Source organism: Mesoplodon mirus, assembly GCF_964341445.2.
Source record: "Mesoplodon mirus genome assembly, chromosome: 8".
Classification (NCBI taxonomy): Eukaryota; Metazoa; Chordata; class Mammalia; order Artiodactyla; family Ziphiidae; genus Mesoplodon; species Mesoplodon mirus.
The window spans coordinates 9,900,524-9,917,384 of record NC_138984.1 but is presented as its reverse complement, the minus strand read 5'-3'; the positions used below and the strand labels follow the sequence as shown (position 1 = coordinate 9,917,384).

Sequence of the window (16,861 nt, the reverse complement as noted above, 5' to 3'; positions counted from 1 at the left end):
CTTTGCTAGGGTTTACATTCCTGCTTAAACCCAAACCCAAATGTCTCTATAAATATATCAAAATGAAATAATCACTTTACCTGCCCATTGACATGAGATCTTTAACACACTTGTATGCCTTCCAATCCTTCCCAACACCCACCAACTCATGGACTTGGTTAAAATAACATGAAATTTTAGTTTGGTCATTTAAATTTTCCTTAAGAACAGATGTAGTGACACACTCTAGGGTGACCACCCAATGAGTCACACCCTTATATAACTCCCTCCTCTTGAGTGTGAGCTTCTAATCAATAGCATTCGGTAAAGGTTAAGGGATTCTGAAGATGCTGTTACAGTATCTAATCCATTGACTTTGAGTTAACCTTAGGTGGGCCTGACCTAACTAGGTGAGACCTTTAAGAGGGTTCAGGCCTCTCCTGGCTTTCAAGAAGCAGACTGTCAAGAATTCTACAGCTGCAAGGATATGAATTTTGCCAACCTCTTGAGGGGACTTGGAAGCTGATCCTTCCCTATTTAAGCCTCAGATGAGAGCTCAGCTCAACCAACACCCTGATTCCAGCCTTGGATTCCAGACCTTGAACAGGGAATCCATTAATCCATGCCTGGACTTAGGAAACTGTTAGATAATAAAAGGGTGTTGTTTTAAGCTACTACCTTACAATAATTCACTATGCAGAAATAATAATTAATATAGTAGGCATGTCTATTTTTTCAAGAGACTTTTCTTTACCATTAAATAAGTATTTACAATCATATGAATGTCATCGATTTAGGTTTATCCCCACATGTAAAGAAGTCTGCTCAACCCTCTTCCTCCTGTTCTCCATCGTCCCCTATCTGGTTATCTTTGCTCTGATTTAGTTCCAATTTGATGAGAATACCTTGGAAAATAATTTTCTTAGAGAGGGTACATGGTGTTATGTTTTCTGTATCCTTAAATGTACAAAATATCTTTCTTTACCCCTCAAATACAAATGAACCTTTAACAACCAGACTTTTTCATTGAAAAATCTAAAACACTCTTCACTGTTGTTTAGCTTCATTTTAGAGAAGAGCAGTTCAATGCTGATTTGATTCTTTCTTTTGTGTGTAACTTGTACTCACTATGAAGAATCTTGTAAAAAATATTCTCAGTGTTCTTGGATTTGGAAATTCTACCAGGAAATTGCAAATTACGTATCATCTCCCTCATTAATCCTCTGGCATTCTGTAAGCCCATTCTATTTGAAAATTTCAATTTTCTTCATCTCATAGACTTCTCCCTAGTAGTTGGTTGATTCTGGTTTTATTTCCACGTGTTCTTTCTTCTTCCGCAACATCCATCATTCAGTTGAAACGTATCTCTTCATCTTTTCTCCACATTTCATGTCTTTTCACTCATGGTTTCCATTCCCTCATATTTTTACTTCTATGATGACATACTTCCTCCTTTTGCTTTTCCAGATCTAAATTCAATTTTGAGTGGTATACATTACTTTTTTTTACTTCCCTTCTTGAGTGTTTAGAGTTGTGGGGTTTGTTGAAATTTTGTTTTTACTTCCTAGAATTTTTTCCCCTTGTTGAGTTGCTGGTACAGGCTCCCTGGACTGGCCAGGCTTGAGGTTGGCAACCTCAGGCAGAGAGAGATGATACTAGAGATTCTCCTCCAGTGATGGACAGGCCAGTCAAATTAGCCCTGTCTACATGGCCTCCTAATTTGGGGTCCTCAAGGTTCTCCAGGTGTGAGCAGGAGCTCATTCACACACACACACAAAGGACCAGCTCAGCCCAACTGCAATCCTCTTAGAGGGCAGCCAGGATCCATGAGATCAGGAGAGCCCTTTGCCTCGTAGAGTCAAGTGCAGCACATTATAGCATGTTTTCCCTCTCTATAAGCTGAAGGGTCTTTTGGGCTCAGCTGGTCATTGAGTCCTCCGTTCTCTCCAGAACCCTATCCCCTAACCCTGCGGTACACAAAGGCTCCCAGCACCACACCCTTTTCTCAAAAACCCACATCCTCAAATGTGTTTGAGATCCCCTCCAGGATCTGGAGTCATCTCGAGTCGACTCTACCTTCTTGAGTCATCCACAGCAGGGCGTCTGTAACTGATGGAGGAAGTTCACAGAAAGACAGAAGGGGTGGAACAAGGAGCATATATGGAAGGATTAACCTTGAGCAGAATGGGGAGCATGTGACCAGGTAATAAGGAAGACAATAAAATGTGAGTGGTTGTGATTGCAGATGAGTTTGTAGGACAGGGCTTCTCAAAGGGTGGCACAGGGCCAGCATATCAACATCATCTGAGAACTTACCAGAAATTCAAATTCTTGGGCCCTACCCTAGATAGGGGTGGGGCCCAGCAAACTATGTTGTAAGAAGCCCACCAGCAGATTCTAACACATGCTCAAGTTTGAGAACCATTGCTCATTGGAAAACTAGAGAAATTTGAAAATGTTTACAAATGATAACCTCTCTTTCCACGAAGATGGACGTGAAATTTGTTATATCCTATGAGTGAGTGATTTCATATGAGGCTTGGGGAAAGCAGCAAAATTCGGGAATACTCCTTGAGAAACATGGAAGAAGAAGGTGAAAAAAGCTAGGATCACAGTCCATGAATTTGTGGAGTCACTAGTGGGTCATCGTATACAGTTTCATTTTTTATTTCTTGGTCATGATAGCATGAGCAATGCTTCAAAGCCAGGAACATAAGAGGCAAATTCAGAGTATACCCAATTAATCATTTTGTCATTCATAAAGATGAAATTTACTCCATAAAACTCTATCATAAACCAAAGAATTTTGGAATTTAAAATTTGGAAGCACATCCACCACTACTCATTCTGTCACTGAAGAATCTCAAAATCTCTCAGTAAGCATTACTGCCCTTTCTTTAAACAGACAAAATAAAGACAAGTCAGTTGAAAAGGTTTATCCAGGGTCATCAGTAATCCAACAGCACAATGAGGATGAGCTACCTAGGTCTCCTAATTCATTGCTCCTTTATTCTTTCCAGACTTGAGCGGACTCCCTATTTCTCAATGCTCTGATCTACCTAGAACTGAAATCCATGTGGATGAAGCCAGCACATCTGTCCTCATGGGAATTGGTGGAGTTCGGCTCTAAATGGGCATCATAGTCCATGAGAAGCATCACATGTGCCAAACACAAAGCCAAGACCTGACCCAGCTTCAGCTCCTCCATCCAGGGGCTAGGTCAAGGTCATCCATGTGCCCTACAAACCCTCGAGGCTCACCAGAAAGACCTCTAAATAAAGGTGGGTCCATGCAAAGAGAAGCAAAGTCGGCTACAATGCGAGGTCACTGGCAGATGGACGGTATCAAGTAAGCGGTGGTGGGAGAAAGAGGTTAAGTGAAAAGTCTATAAATAGAGCCCTCAAAAGCATTACAAAAATCTACACCAGCCCGGGAGTCATGACTTAGAGAAATGCGCACAAATTAGTTGATGACCCGGCGCCCTGCCACAGCGCCGGCTGAGGGTGTCAGGGCTCCAATAAAGCCACACCAGTGAGCCTGCTGGGGAGGAGGTGGAAGGGCTTTCAGGACCATGCTGGCTGGGCTCCTGAGGGCTGACACTACCACCTCTCCGGTTACTGTCAGGCCTTTTTAATGAGTTCACGCACGTAAGGACTTAGAACAGGGTCTGAATGTGATAAACACTCCGTGATTGTCAGCTGCTTATCCAGAGTGACTCTGACACATGTCCACTCAAATGAACTAACATGTGCCTCCCTTTTAATGACTCATTTAATGAGAATGAACTTTTTTTCGCCAACATGTGAGACTCCACTTGCCTCCTCCACCAAAAGGCACGGCATCCTCTCCTCGTCCAGCGAGCACTACTTTCCTCCCCCCGGATTCCATGGCTGTGTCCACTGACCTGTGTCTGAAAGTCCACTTAACATCATTTTTTATCATCAGCTTTTTACACATTCAACAGAGAAGAGAGTGAGGATACAAGAGAAGGAAAGGGCAGGAGACAGATTTTTCAGTTTATCAAGAGGAAACCAGAGACTTCCAAACTATTCTTTTCGGCCCCATACATCATCCCACTGCCAGCATCTGATTCTTATTCTAAACAACTTCACACTCCATTTAGACGTTTACGCATGTACGTGGAGAAATCCATGACGTCACTGAGAACCATGCTGGCACTAGTCGGCCACACGATGCTCACCTTTGTACTCTGCCAGGCACACGCACTCATAGCCGTTGACAAGGTCCCTGCAGGTGGCAGCGTTCAGGCACGGGGCAGAGAGACACTCGTCGTATTCCTCCTCACAGTAGAGGCCATGGTAGCCTGAGGGACAGAGAGAAAGGTCTGCTGCGGTCAAACAGGTACCATTTATATGCACACAGGACCAGCCTACAAGGAAGGTGGTGGGTGTTCACTGGAAAGTAAGGCACAAATAGATGCGACTGAAGGAACCGGGTCTCCTGGGGTACGCTGAAATGTGGATTTCCAGGAAGGTTATGAAGAATCTATTCTTATCACCCTTTGTCATGATCCAACTATAAAAGAAGTGATCCCACTGATCCACCAGATGGTCCCATTATTATGTCACGTCCAGTGGTACCGGTGAACAGGAGATGTGGGTTACTAAGTGCATCAGCTGTGGTCACAGAAGGTAGCAATAGGGACAGGACTCACAGCCAAACAGCTCCTTTCAAGGATGTGGACCCCTTTTTCTTCCAATCAATTAGAAAAATATATCTAACTAGGGAGAATTTTATTCAAGAAGAAAAGGATCCACGGATTTCCTTTGTTTTTCAAGCCAGAAAAAACCTCAGCTAAAAAGGCTTAACTGAACTTCCTGGCGAAATGTGGGCCGTTTTTCTTTTTGTTTGTTTGTTTATTTAAAATGACAATTATCTAAATTATAATATGGTAAATTGTGCTTAAGTTTTTTAATTATTAAAAATAGAATAATAGCAATGAAGAAAAAGAAACCAACGATTTCTCAAGAAAGATGGTTTTTACTCTCCTTTTTGCAAAACAGGTGTTTATTCTAAAGGACAAGAAGACAACATTCTTTGAGATTCACTCATGAATGTTAGGCTGTTTTTAACTTTCAAAAACACGTGTTCCTGCCAATTTGCAGTGAATCTGGGCCATTTCTGTCTGGCCCTGTCCAAACAATGAGAAACATGTGAGCACTTTCAGAAATCACCCTGCCTGTGTTGGTTCTGAATTCAGATAAGCAGAAAAAATAAATGCTTGCTGAAGTGGGCACTGGAACCGTGAGCTCCTTTCCAGCAACTCAGAGTCAGCCCTCGAGCTCAGAAAGTCCTGTTAGCTCAGGTTAATGTGTTGAACTGCTCTGTTTCTGGTTCCTATCACAAAAGTAGGTTAAGATCACATTTGCATTATTTCCAGAGCACTTTTCAAGTACGTTGCCATTTCAGTTGTTTTTGAACTGCTTTCTACATTTAGGCAGAGACAGTGGCCCCTCTGAGGGGAACTTGACCTTCCTGAGGCAAATACACTAGGGATTTCCATTCTTCTATCTTCCCCTACTTCTTGTAGTTTTACGGAAATATTTCCTATCACTCTTCATCAGATTATTTCAATCATCTAGGTCAGAGTTTCTCAACCAACAGCAACTTTGTCCCCCAGAAGATATCTGGCAATGTTTGGAGACATTCTGGGTTGTCACAACCGGGGTGGAGGGGAAGGGGTTGTTACTGGCATCTGGCCTAAGGATGCCGCAAACCATTCTTCAATGTGCAGAACAGCCTCCCAACAAAAACCTACCCAGCAAAAATGTTAATAGAGTTAGACGGAGAAACCCTGCTCTAGATCAGGGATCAGCAAACTGTGGTCCACAGGCCTGGGACACAGCCACACCCATCCAAGTATGTATTATTTATGGCTGCTTTCATACAATGGTAGATTGAGTAGTTGCAACAGAGACCATATGGCTTGAAAAGTCAAAAATCTTTACTCTCTGACCCCTTATAGAACAAGTTTGCTGAGTCTTAATCTAGATTCACCCAGAAAATCTTTTTTCTTATAAGAGTTTTAGATATTAACCCCTTATCAAAGATATGGTTTGCAAATATTTTCTCCCATTCTGAAGGTTGCCTTTTACCCTGCTGATTGCTACTTTTGCTGCGCAGAAGCTTTTTAGTTTGATAAAGTCCCACTTTATTTTTGCTTTTGTTGCCGTGCTTTTGTTGTCATATCATTGCCAAGACCAATTTTATGAAGGTTTTCCGCTATATTTTCTTTCAGGAGTTTTATAGTTTCAGGTGTTAGGTTTAAGTCTTTAATGCACTTCGTGTTGTTTTTTGTCAATTGTGTAAGATAATATAAACGGCCAACAGGTATATAAAAAGGTGCTCAACATCACTAATTATCAGGGAAATGAAAAGCAAAACCGCAAGGAGATATCACCTCACAACTGTTAAGATGGCCATAATAAAACGAAACAAAACAAAACAGAAAATAACACATGTTGTTGAGGATGTGGAAAAATGGGAATCTTCATACACTGTTAGTGGGAATATAAAAGGCTGCAGCTGCTACGTAAACATAAAAAAAAGTATAGAGATTCTTCAAAAATTAAAAATAGAATTACCATATGATCTATAATCCCACTTCTGAGTATTTATCCAAAAGAATTGAAAATAAGATCTCACAGAGATATTTGCATTCCCATGTTCATTGTGGCATGATTGACAACAGCCAAGAGGTAGAAACAATCTAAATGTCCCTCAACAGATGAATGGATAGAGAAAATGTGATATGATATAACATACAATGGAATATTATTCAGTCTTTAAAAAGAAGGAAATCCTGACATATGCTATAACATGGATGAACCTTGAGGTCATGTACTAAGTGAAATAAGCCAGTCACAGAAGGACAAATGCTTCATGATTCCACTCATATGAGGGATCTCAAGTAGTTAAACTCATAGGGGCAGAATGGAATGGCGGTATATATGTCAATGTATACACTAATATGTATAAAATGGATAACTAATAAGAACCTGCTGTATAAAAAAATAAAATTCAAAAATTAAATTTAAAAATAAATAAATAAATAAAAGAAAAAAGAAAAAAATAGAATGGTGGTTCCTGGGGTGGAGGAGAGGGGAAATGGGGAGTTGCTGTTGAATGGATATAGAGCTTCCATTACGCAAAATGAAAACGTTCCACAAATCTGTTGTACGACAATGTGCATATAGTTAACAATACTGTACTGTACACTTAAAAATTTGTTAACAGGATAGATTTCATGTTATTTGGTTTTTATCATTTTTAAAAGAAATTTTTTTGGCCGTGCCGCATGGCTTGCAGGATCTTAGTTCTCTGAACAGGGATCGAACCCGTGCCGACAGCAGTGAAAGCATGGAGTCATAACCACTGGACCGCCACGGAATTCCCCTTATCACAATTTTTAGAATATATACACACACATACATAGAGTTAAGTCCCTTTTGCCTTCTTCTCAGTGTGGAACAAGGATCACCAGCAGCATCTTTTTGATCATTTTGCCCTCCCAGCAGATCTTTCAAAAATCAACTTGGAAGGATAATATATAACCCTACAAGCATCTTAGACCTCTGAATTGTGGTGTTATTTATACAGACAAAAATCAAATTTCTTGAAATCTTCCACAATTGTTTTTATTTTTTGAAAACAGTATCATCATCCTTTTCCATTAGCACCATGAAAAGCAAGTGAGGAAGTTATTTTACAGAGGTAATTAAACTGACGAGGTTTTTCTTCCTTGGGGGAAAAAAATAAAGGTTTCATATTCTAAAAGTGTTTCTTTAGAGACAGTAACATTTAAATGTCTTTATGGAAATGTCAAGACACCCTTTACACTGCCAAAGAACCTAAATCGGACTGTTTGAAGAAAAAGGAATCTCTTCCAAAACAGAAGGCTTCTGTGAAAATGAGACTGCCACCCCCTGCTGGTAATTAATTCGGGCAAACAAATTAGCTCAGGGCAGCCCAGGGTCTAGAAAAATTAAGCTAGTCCAAAGAATTATTTTAAAATAAAATCGAAGATCAGAAGGGTGGGGTCAGAGTAGCCCCTTCTGGGGCACTGATTTTTATCACCAGTGTTCTGATCTTTGCAGGACTTGACCGTGAATATTCAGCTCCAATCATTTCCTTAGACTTGAGAGAACAAAGCAACCAACTGGATGTGGGGAGTGAGAAAGAGAGGTTAAGACGGCTGCCATGTCTAGAATGTGTGAGTAGATGATGCTGCCGTGAACACAACTATGACCAAAGGAATAACAGATTTTAGAGGAAGCTGACCAGTTGGATTTTGGACACGTTTAACGTGGGGCTCACGTAGCCAGGTCCACGTGGCAGTTGGGAAAATGAGCTCGAACAGCATAGAAACAGCACTTTGGGAGCTAGATGCCTGGAAGTGATGTTGAAGTTTTCATCAAAGAAGAACATGGAGAGGGAAAAAAGAGGCCAAGGTCGGATCTACGTGGATGGGCAGATGGACAGCAAGAAGCCCAATCGGGACTCGGAGCAGGGATGGAGGGAGGAGAGGGGGTAACCCCAAGGAGTGCGGTCAGGGAAGCCAAGAGAGGACAGGAAGCTGGGGAGGGCTGGTTAACAGTGTCAAAGGCTCTAACAGCAAGCATGACAACTGGATAGGAGATCAGGCGGCCACTGGAGACCCTCAAAACCCTGGCTCTCAATGGGGGCTGTACTGCCCTTTACAAGCTGTTTTGGAAATTGGGGAGTAGGAGGGATTGCTTATCATAATGACTGGAGGATTCTACTAGAATTTGGTGGGTGGGGGCCAGAGATATTAAACACCTTGAAACATCTGGGATTCCCTTGCACAACTGATGGCCTGGCACCCTTCACAACTTTGGACTGTTCCACTGGCCATTTGTGTAGGCAAAACCCCGTTTACAACTTTCGAAGCCTAGAACCTAACTGCTTTACATGTACAACAGTTTTTAAGATATACTGAGTTTTCCTGGAACATATATACATATATGTATTGATATACTGGGTAAATCAAGAGAAGATTGTACTAAGAGTTGTTCCCCATTTTGGAATATCACTTCATAAGAGCAATAGCTCTTAAGGAATTTAAGTCACCAATAAAGCACACCTATATCAGCAAACAAAACAAAAGAGAATAAAAATCACCTCCTCGGATAATTTTCTAAAAACACTATCCAAAGTACCTTCCCCTAACAGCTACTCATTACAACACTCAACTGATTTCCATCATACCACTTATAAGGCTCTGAAATCATATTAACTTTGTTCTTTATCAATTGTTATTTCTTTTCCTCCACTAGAATATAAGCTTGAAGGCAGAGGCTATGACTGCAGAGTTCTCAGCTGTACCTGCAGTATTTGGTACAGAAAGAATGCTTAAATGACAGCTCTTGAATCAGCACCCAAAATGCCACTGATTAAATCAATACACATTTAAGATATGCCTATGATGTTCCAGAAGCTTCCAGGTACTGTGATTACAAAATTAAATGGCAAGGTCTCCAACCACAAGGGGTTTATTGTCCGGTAGCACGTGAATGGTGTCTGCTTCATAAAAGCCCCTTTACCTCTGTTAACTTGTTTAACCCTCGTGACAACCCAAAATGATAATCATGGCTAGTCCCAATTTAAAGATGAGGAATGAAGAGTCAGAAAGGTACATACTGGTCAGAATGGCCATCACTAAAAAGTCTACAAATAACAAACACCGGAGAAGATGTGGAGAAAAGAGAACCCTCCTACACTGTTGGTGGGAATATAAGTTGGTGCAGCCACTGTGGAAAACAGCATGGAGGTTCCTCAAAAAAACTGAAAATAGAGTTGCCATATGATCCAGCAATCCCACTCCTGTGCATATATCTGGACAAAACTATAATTCAAAAAGATACACCCACCCCTATGTGTGTAGCAGCACTATTCACAACAGCCAAGACATGGAAGCAACCTAAATGTCCATCAACAGATGAATGGATAAAGAAGATATGGTACATATACACCATGGAATACTACTCAGCCATAAAAAAGAATGAAATAATGCCATTTGCAGCAACATGGATGGACTTAGAGATTATCATACTAAGTGAAGTAAGTCAGACAGAGAAAGACAAATATCATATGATATCACTTATATGTGGAATCTAAAATATGACACAGGGGCTTCCCTGGTGGTGCAGTGGTTAAGAATCCGCCTGCCAATGCAGGGGACACGGGTTTGATCCCTGGTCTGGGAAGATCGCACATGCCGTGGAGCAACTAAGCCCGTGAGCCACAACTACTGAGTCTGCACTCTAGAGCCCGCAAGCCACAACTACTGAGCCTGCGTGCCACAACTACTGAAGCCCGCACACTAGAGACCGTGCTCCACAACAAGAGAAGCCACCCAATGAGAAGTCTGTGCACTGCAACGAAGAGTAGCCCCTACTCGCTACAACTAGAGAAAGCCCATGCGCAGCAACAAAGATCCAACGCAGCCAAAAATAAATAAAATAAATAAATTTAAAAATAAAATAAAATATGACACAAATGAACCTATCTATGTAACAGAAACAGACTCTATACATAGAGAACAGACGTGTGGGTGCTAAGAGGGAGGGGGCTGGGGGAGGGATGGATTAGGAGGTTGGGATTAGCAGATGCAAACTAGTATATATAGAATGGGTAGACAACAAGGTCCTACTGTACAGCACAGGGAACTCTACTCAATATCCTGTGATAAACCGTAATGGAAAAGAATACAAAAAAGAATGCATGTATATGTATAACAGATCAATCTGCTGTACAACAGAAATTAATACAACATTGTAAATCAACTATACTTCAATTAAAAAATGCAAAATATATGTTCAAAATGTTAAAAAACAAAAAAGAGTCAGAGAGGTAAAGAAACTTGCTCTAAGGCCACACTGTCAATCCTACAGTCTTCCCACTTTCCCAAGCTGCCCCCAAAATAGATTACTTAGTGTATTAGTCTGCTAGGGCCGCCATAACAAAATACTATAGACAGGGTGACTTAAACAACAGAAATTTATTCTCATACAGTTCCAGAGGCAGGAAGTCCTAGACCAAGGTGTAAGTTTGGTTTCTCCTGAGGCCTCTCCTTGGCTTGCAGATGCTGCCTTCTCACTATGTCCTCATATATGTCCTTTTCTGTGTGGCCACACCTCCCCAATGTCTCTTCCTCATCTTATACAGTCATATGACACCAGTCATATCGGATTACAGCCTCATACTTATAACCTCATTGAAGCTTAATTACCTCTTTAAAGGCCCTATCTCCCAATACAGTTGTATCGGGGGACTAGGGCTTCAACATAAGAATGGGGGGTGGGGGACACAATTCAGTCCATAACACCCAGAATCAGGATTTGTCAGCCATGACACTATCAACATTTTGGACCAGGTCATTATGGTTGTCCTGTGCATTGCAGGATGTCGAGCAGCATCTCTGGCCTCTACACCCACTAGATTGCTGTAGCACCACCCCTTCCTCCTTGTGACAAACTAAAACATCTCCAGACATCGCTGTATGTCCCCTAGAGAACAAAACCCCCCTTTTGAGAACCACTGTCCTAGATCACTTTTTATAGCATGATTGCAACCTGAGGAGTTTTAAAGACGTGCAGGTTTGAAACTGTTGCTGTGCAGAGTGAGAGTGAATTCATCAAGAAAAAGGATTTGGGGGCAAAACTGAGGGGTCAGTCTGCAATCGTGGGTTTGATGTAATACCAGTCTGTGGGATGACTCTCTCCGGCAGTGCGATCCTGCAGAAGCAAACAGGCACTCTGTTCAACTGGGGTTGGAAACATGCTGGATACAATGGGATAAAGAGAGGAGAGAGGGGGCTTCCCTGGTGGTGCAGTGGTTGAGAGTCCGCCTGCCGATGCAGGGGACACGGGTTCGTGCCCCGGTCCGGGAAGATCCCACATGCCGCGGAGCAGCTGGGCCCGTGAGCCATGGCCGCTGAGCCTGCGCATCCGGAGCCTGTGCTCCGCAACAGGAGAGGCCACAGCAGTGAGAGGCCCGCGTACCGCAAAAAAAAAAAGAGAGAGGAGAGAGGATGGAGACCCCGCCTGGTGATTTTTAAGCTACCGAGAACCCTGTCGAATGTTCTACCATTAGGATGGGACTCATCTGCGTCCTCCTGGGAAGACCGATGTCCACCATGATTGACCTACTCAGCAAAGGCACAGTGAGCCCACACGGCTCACCCCCAACCGGTGCAGGCCGAACTCGAGGCCAGAGTGAATTTGAAGTGTTTTAGGGTTTTTGTTTGTTTGTTTGTTTGTTTTGCTTTGCTTTGAGGTCAGACTGAAGTGAGTGGGGAGATGGGGAGTGGTTCCTTGTTCCTTTAGGGGTGCGTTGGAACTCAAAGGCTGTTTCCCCAACATTTCAGGTTGAACGGACAAAATGTGAAAACGCAGGACCCCCTGATTCAAGTCTAGGCCGGTCCCCAGGAGATCAAATTTCCAAAGATGTGGGCTAAGAGAAAATAATCCTATTCTATTAATACGATTGTCTGTGAGCTTTCAAATTCTGGCTAAACTCACTGACTGCCGTAGAGCCAGCCCCTCAGCCGTGTGGAAGGTCAGGCAATGCGTTCACTTCACTGTGCAGAGAAATGTGTTTCAAGGGAAACCGTGTGTGTGCATGGGTGTGCGCGTGTGTGTGTGTGATTCTCTCTCTTTGCTGGTACATTCACAGTAGGAATCTTTTTTTTTTTTTTAATGCAGCTTTTATTGGGTGTAGGATTGCTATAAGAAAGCCGTATCTTATAGACTCTGATATGATTTCTCTCCCGTTGTGGAGCACAGGCTCTGGACGCGCAGGCTCAGCGGCCATGGCTCACGGGCCCAGCCGCTCCGCAGCATGTGGGATCTTCCCGGACCGGGGCACAAACCCGTGTCCACCGCTTTGGCAGGCAGACTCTCAACCACTGCGCCACCAGGGAAGCCCAGTAGGAATCTTTTAAAAACAGAAAAAAGGCAGGCAAGAATCCCAGCTTATATTAATCCTATCAAGAGTTGAAACGCTCTTTTCTAAACAGACCTGCTGATAACTGATATCTTACAGACTTCAGTGGAGTAATTATGCTCCTGTTGTGCATGCGCGCACGCACACACGCACACACACACACACACACACACAAAAGAAAGAAAATATCAGACATGAAGGAAGCTGAATAAGTAAATACAGAGCATTAGTTGGTGTGTGGAGGACAGTGGTGCTGATGTTTCTTCTTTCTTTTACTCCCTAATTTCTTACCCTTTCATTGCTAGGGGCTCCTGGGTGAAAGAGAAAACAGATGTGAGAAGACCCAGATCAGTCAGTTTCCATCGCTGTGGTTCTTACAAACATTCAACTGGAAATGACTACATACTGAGGCTAAATTAAAGTTTTAGATTCTCCAACCTCCCTAGTATTTATGTTATTGAGCCATCTACAAATTTCTGCCTCCCTCCCTGGGCTTCTGAAAGAATGGATAATGAAGAGAGAGCTCGAAGTCGTATCCTAACTGTTCATGCAGTGAGTTTATATTCTCCATCACTTCGAAGACCTACCGCCTTTAATAGGCATGTAGTGAAGGTCAGTGATTCTCTGGGACTCCTGTTTGCCTCCTCTTTCTTTAATTCAAGAAATAGTTATTAAATGCCTACTGTGTGCCAGGCACTGTGTTAATCACCAGAGCTCTACGACTTTGTGAAAACAGACAATGCCTCTCTACTAAGGGCATTTAAAGGAGAAAGACACCAAACAGTCATCCGAATACATGTAAAATCAGAATTGGGTGAGTGTGAGCAATGAGTAGCCTAGGGTGCCAGGAGGAAGGAGAAGCAGGAGAGCTGACCTTGACTGAGCTCCAGGGAGGCTGCCCAGAGGAAGGGACAGGGGGCTGAGAGGCATGGGGTCTGCAGGAATCAACGAGGTGGGAGGAGGGATAAGAAAACTCAAGGCAGGCAACCGGTGAGTGCAGAAGTCCCATGGTGAGGGTGCATGGCTCGGGATCCTTCTGAAGATGGGCTAAGCCGACTGAAGAGCAAAGGGCAGAGAGGAAACTAGAGGCAGGCAGGTTCCAGGCGAGGTGGTACTTTTAACAGAGTGTGTGTGTGTGTGTGTGTGTGTGTGTGTGTGTGTGTGCGCGCGCGCGTGCTGAGGGGGGCATTAAATGACAAAATCAGATTTGTATTTCAGAACAATTACTCCAGTCGCCTTTTGGAAAATGGGGGAAAGACCTGAAAGAATCTACGTGGAGAAACGAGTTAAGAGGCTACTGCAATAGTTCCCGGAAAAACATGGCTGGAATGAGGGTGGTGGCGGCGCCAGCTAGAGGATGCGTGTCAAGAGCCACTTAAAAAGTAAAACAGCGATATTTGATGAAGAATAGGAGGTGATGGGTGAGAAAGGTTGAGGGTGAGTCTAGGTTCCTGGCTTGTTTTAGCCAGAGATGCTGCAGTGCCCTTCAGAAGGAATGGAGGAATTGACATTTATGGAGTCTCCTTCTATAGGCCTATTTCTGCTCTAGGTACTTTCAAATGCAACAGAATCTCATTAACAGGAGGGGTCTGGGGATGGGGGATGGGATGCAAAGGAGTGTGGAACCACTTTCTAGACTTAGATCTTCATTAAACGAAAGGACTTAACATTTTCTCCCAGGAAAACAGAAGCCATTTGAAGAAAAAAACTTCAGTTCATTCTAACAAGTATTTGCTGAATTCTGGCCATGTTGCTAAGCATGGAACACGGTGCTGAGGAGATGTCTTATGCTGTAGTTCAGAAAGAAAGGTTATAGGGTAGAAGACACAAGAAGTCACAGAGGGAGAAGTGGTGGAGGAGGAAGCAGAGAGGGAGGCATGGATGGGAGGAGAGAGACAGGGACAGGGACCAGGAACCCACAAGTATCAAGAGGGAGACAGACACCTAAAGAGGTAAGATAGAGAGAAAGAGAAACTGGTCCAGAACATGATGGAATTACAAAGGGCAGACAGAGGGTCCACCAACACCGTGGGTGGCCTGCAGAGCTGTATCACCAGCTGGTGTAATGACCGTGAGCATTGCTCTTGCAGGGTCACTAAAATAGTGGGGCATGGGGAGGGGGTCGATTTGAGAGTTTGAGAGACTTTGGGACACTGTAGGATTCTTGCTTCTCAAGTTATCCTTTCCTCCAATAAAACGTACTCGACACCATTTTCTTTTCACTAAACTCTTGTGTAACCTCCAGTGTTGACAGTGTTTATAGGCAGAGAGCTCTGGGCCATTGAGGTATCACTGGCTCAGGGCCATCGAGGTACCACTGGCTCAGGGCCATCAGGGCACTAGTGGCAACAAAGGTCCCTTATGAAAGGAGGGGCTCCTGCCCCCCTCAGGACATGCACTTGGCATTGAACATGAGGCTGGTAACAGAAGGCAAGCATCTAGCACAGGGCGGGCCGCACAGTAATTACCTTAAAAATGTGATATGTGGTCTCCTGGTCTGCCGACCTCAAAGCAAATCTGATTTAAAAAGACAACGTGGGTACTTTAATCCTGAAATAGGTGCCCTGCCTCGAGTATACAGCAAAGGCGCTGAGCAACATCACCCCAAAGGGCACCATTATCCCGAGTCACTGCTTCACATGGGCAGCGAAGACCACTTCCGGGAAAAACTCAAGTAGCACCAGCCCTGAACTTCCATGATTAATTAGCCCCTCTTTCACCAGTGAGAAGTTCAAATACCTGAATTTTCCTTTGTATGAAACAAAAGTCTCTTTATACCGGGCTTTTAAAAAAGCTACTCTTTTCGGTTTCCTCAGCCTCATCTCCTGAGACTTACCTCTGTGCTGGATCCGGTTTCCTGCTTGGCAGTCAAATTTTGACTCACTGCTCAGTCTTTGATCCCAAACTGTGTTTTTTTCTTTAACAAGTGTCTGTTCTCTTCTCATTTCCTTAGCACACAGGTGGGTGAATTTAGGAGATGCTCAGTCACAGTGGGTGAGGTGAATTTGCTAGGAAAAGTGGAATCATAGGGCAAAATAACCTTTGCATGCATAAATACGGAAAGTGGTTCTTTTCTTTACAAATGTCTGATTCGTACAAATACAAAAAAAAACGGCTGGAAAAATGTATTCCAAAATTGACAGTGGTTTTTGCTGGGCAATGAAACTAAGGAATTATTTTTTGTATTTTAAATATGCCAGTTCACATTTTCTAATTTTCCACAATAGAAATATGTTATTTACTGTGTAACACAAAGGGATAATATAGATACTTTATGGGTACTTTATGTGTAGTATCACAACTCCAAACCAGGTTGCTGATGACCAAGGGAAATGATAACTGTCCTCTGTGTCTAACACTTGATGGGACAGTAGGAGAACTGGTCAGATTAGGAAAAGTCTGACTTTATTATGGGTTTGTTTTTTTTTTTAAGTGGAGGGGAAGGAGATGAGGGCATTCTCATAGTGTACAGAGGGAAAAATCCAGTCTTAGAAGAGGACACTTTTTGAGACACGAGGGCTAGCCATCATAACAATATATAAATGGTGACTATATAAATGCACTAAATGTATGGTAGAAAAGCAAACAACCACTACTCTGAGTTAGTCCTTACAAATAGTTAGCATTCTCCTGAACAAATGAAGGAATGTATTGTAGATGACACAGGTGAATTGGGACTATGCTCACGAAGGGCCTCAGAAGTCCAGAGAACTCAGCAGTGAACCCACTTAAACAGAAGCTCTTGCATATCTAAAGGCGTTTTAACCTTAAACTTGTCCATCATCTTGGGAATGATTGTAACTGAGTAGATCTAAACGTTTCTAGAAGTTTCCTGTTGGATCTGCCTTTAGAACTAGGTCACAAACTAGTCACACGAAAATATCAATCTCTTCAT

At 42.9% G+C, this 16,861-nt stretch overlaps 1 protein-coding gene across 1 annotated transcript in view; it reads right to left on the bottom strand.

Annotated features, from left to right (window-relative positions):
- DNER (delta/notch like EGF repeat containing) overlaps positions 1 to 16,861 on the bottom strand; it is a gene marked incomplete at both ends in the record, with an annotated part of 331,941 nt that overhangs the window by 45,645 nt on the left and 269,435 nt on the right. The window contains one exon of the mRNA XM_082631051.1: positions 4,181 to 4,303. Coding sequence (XP_082487177.1) covers positions 4,181 to 4,303 — 123 coding nt within the window. The remainder of the gene's footprint in view (positions 1 to 4,180; positions 4,304 to 16,861) is intronic.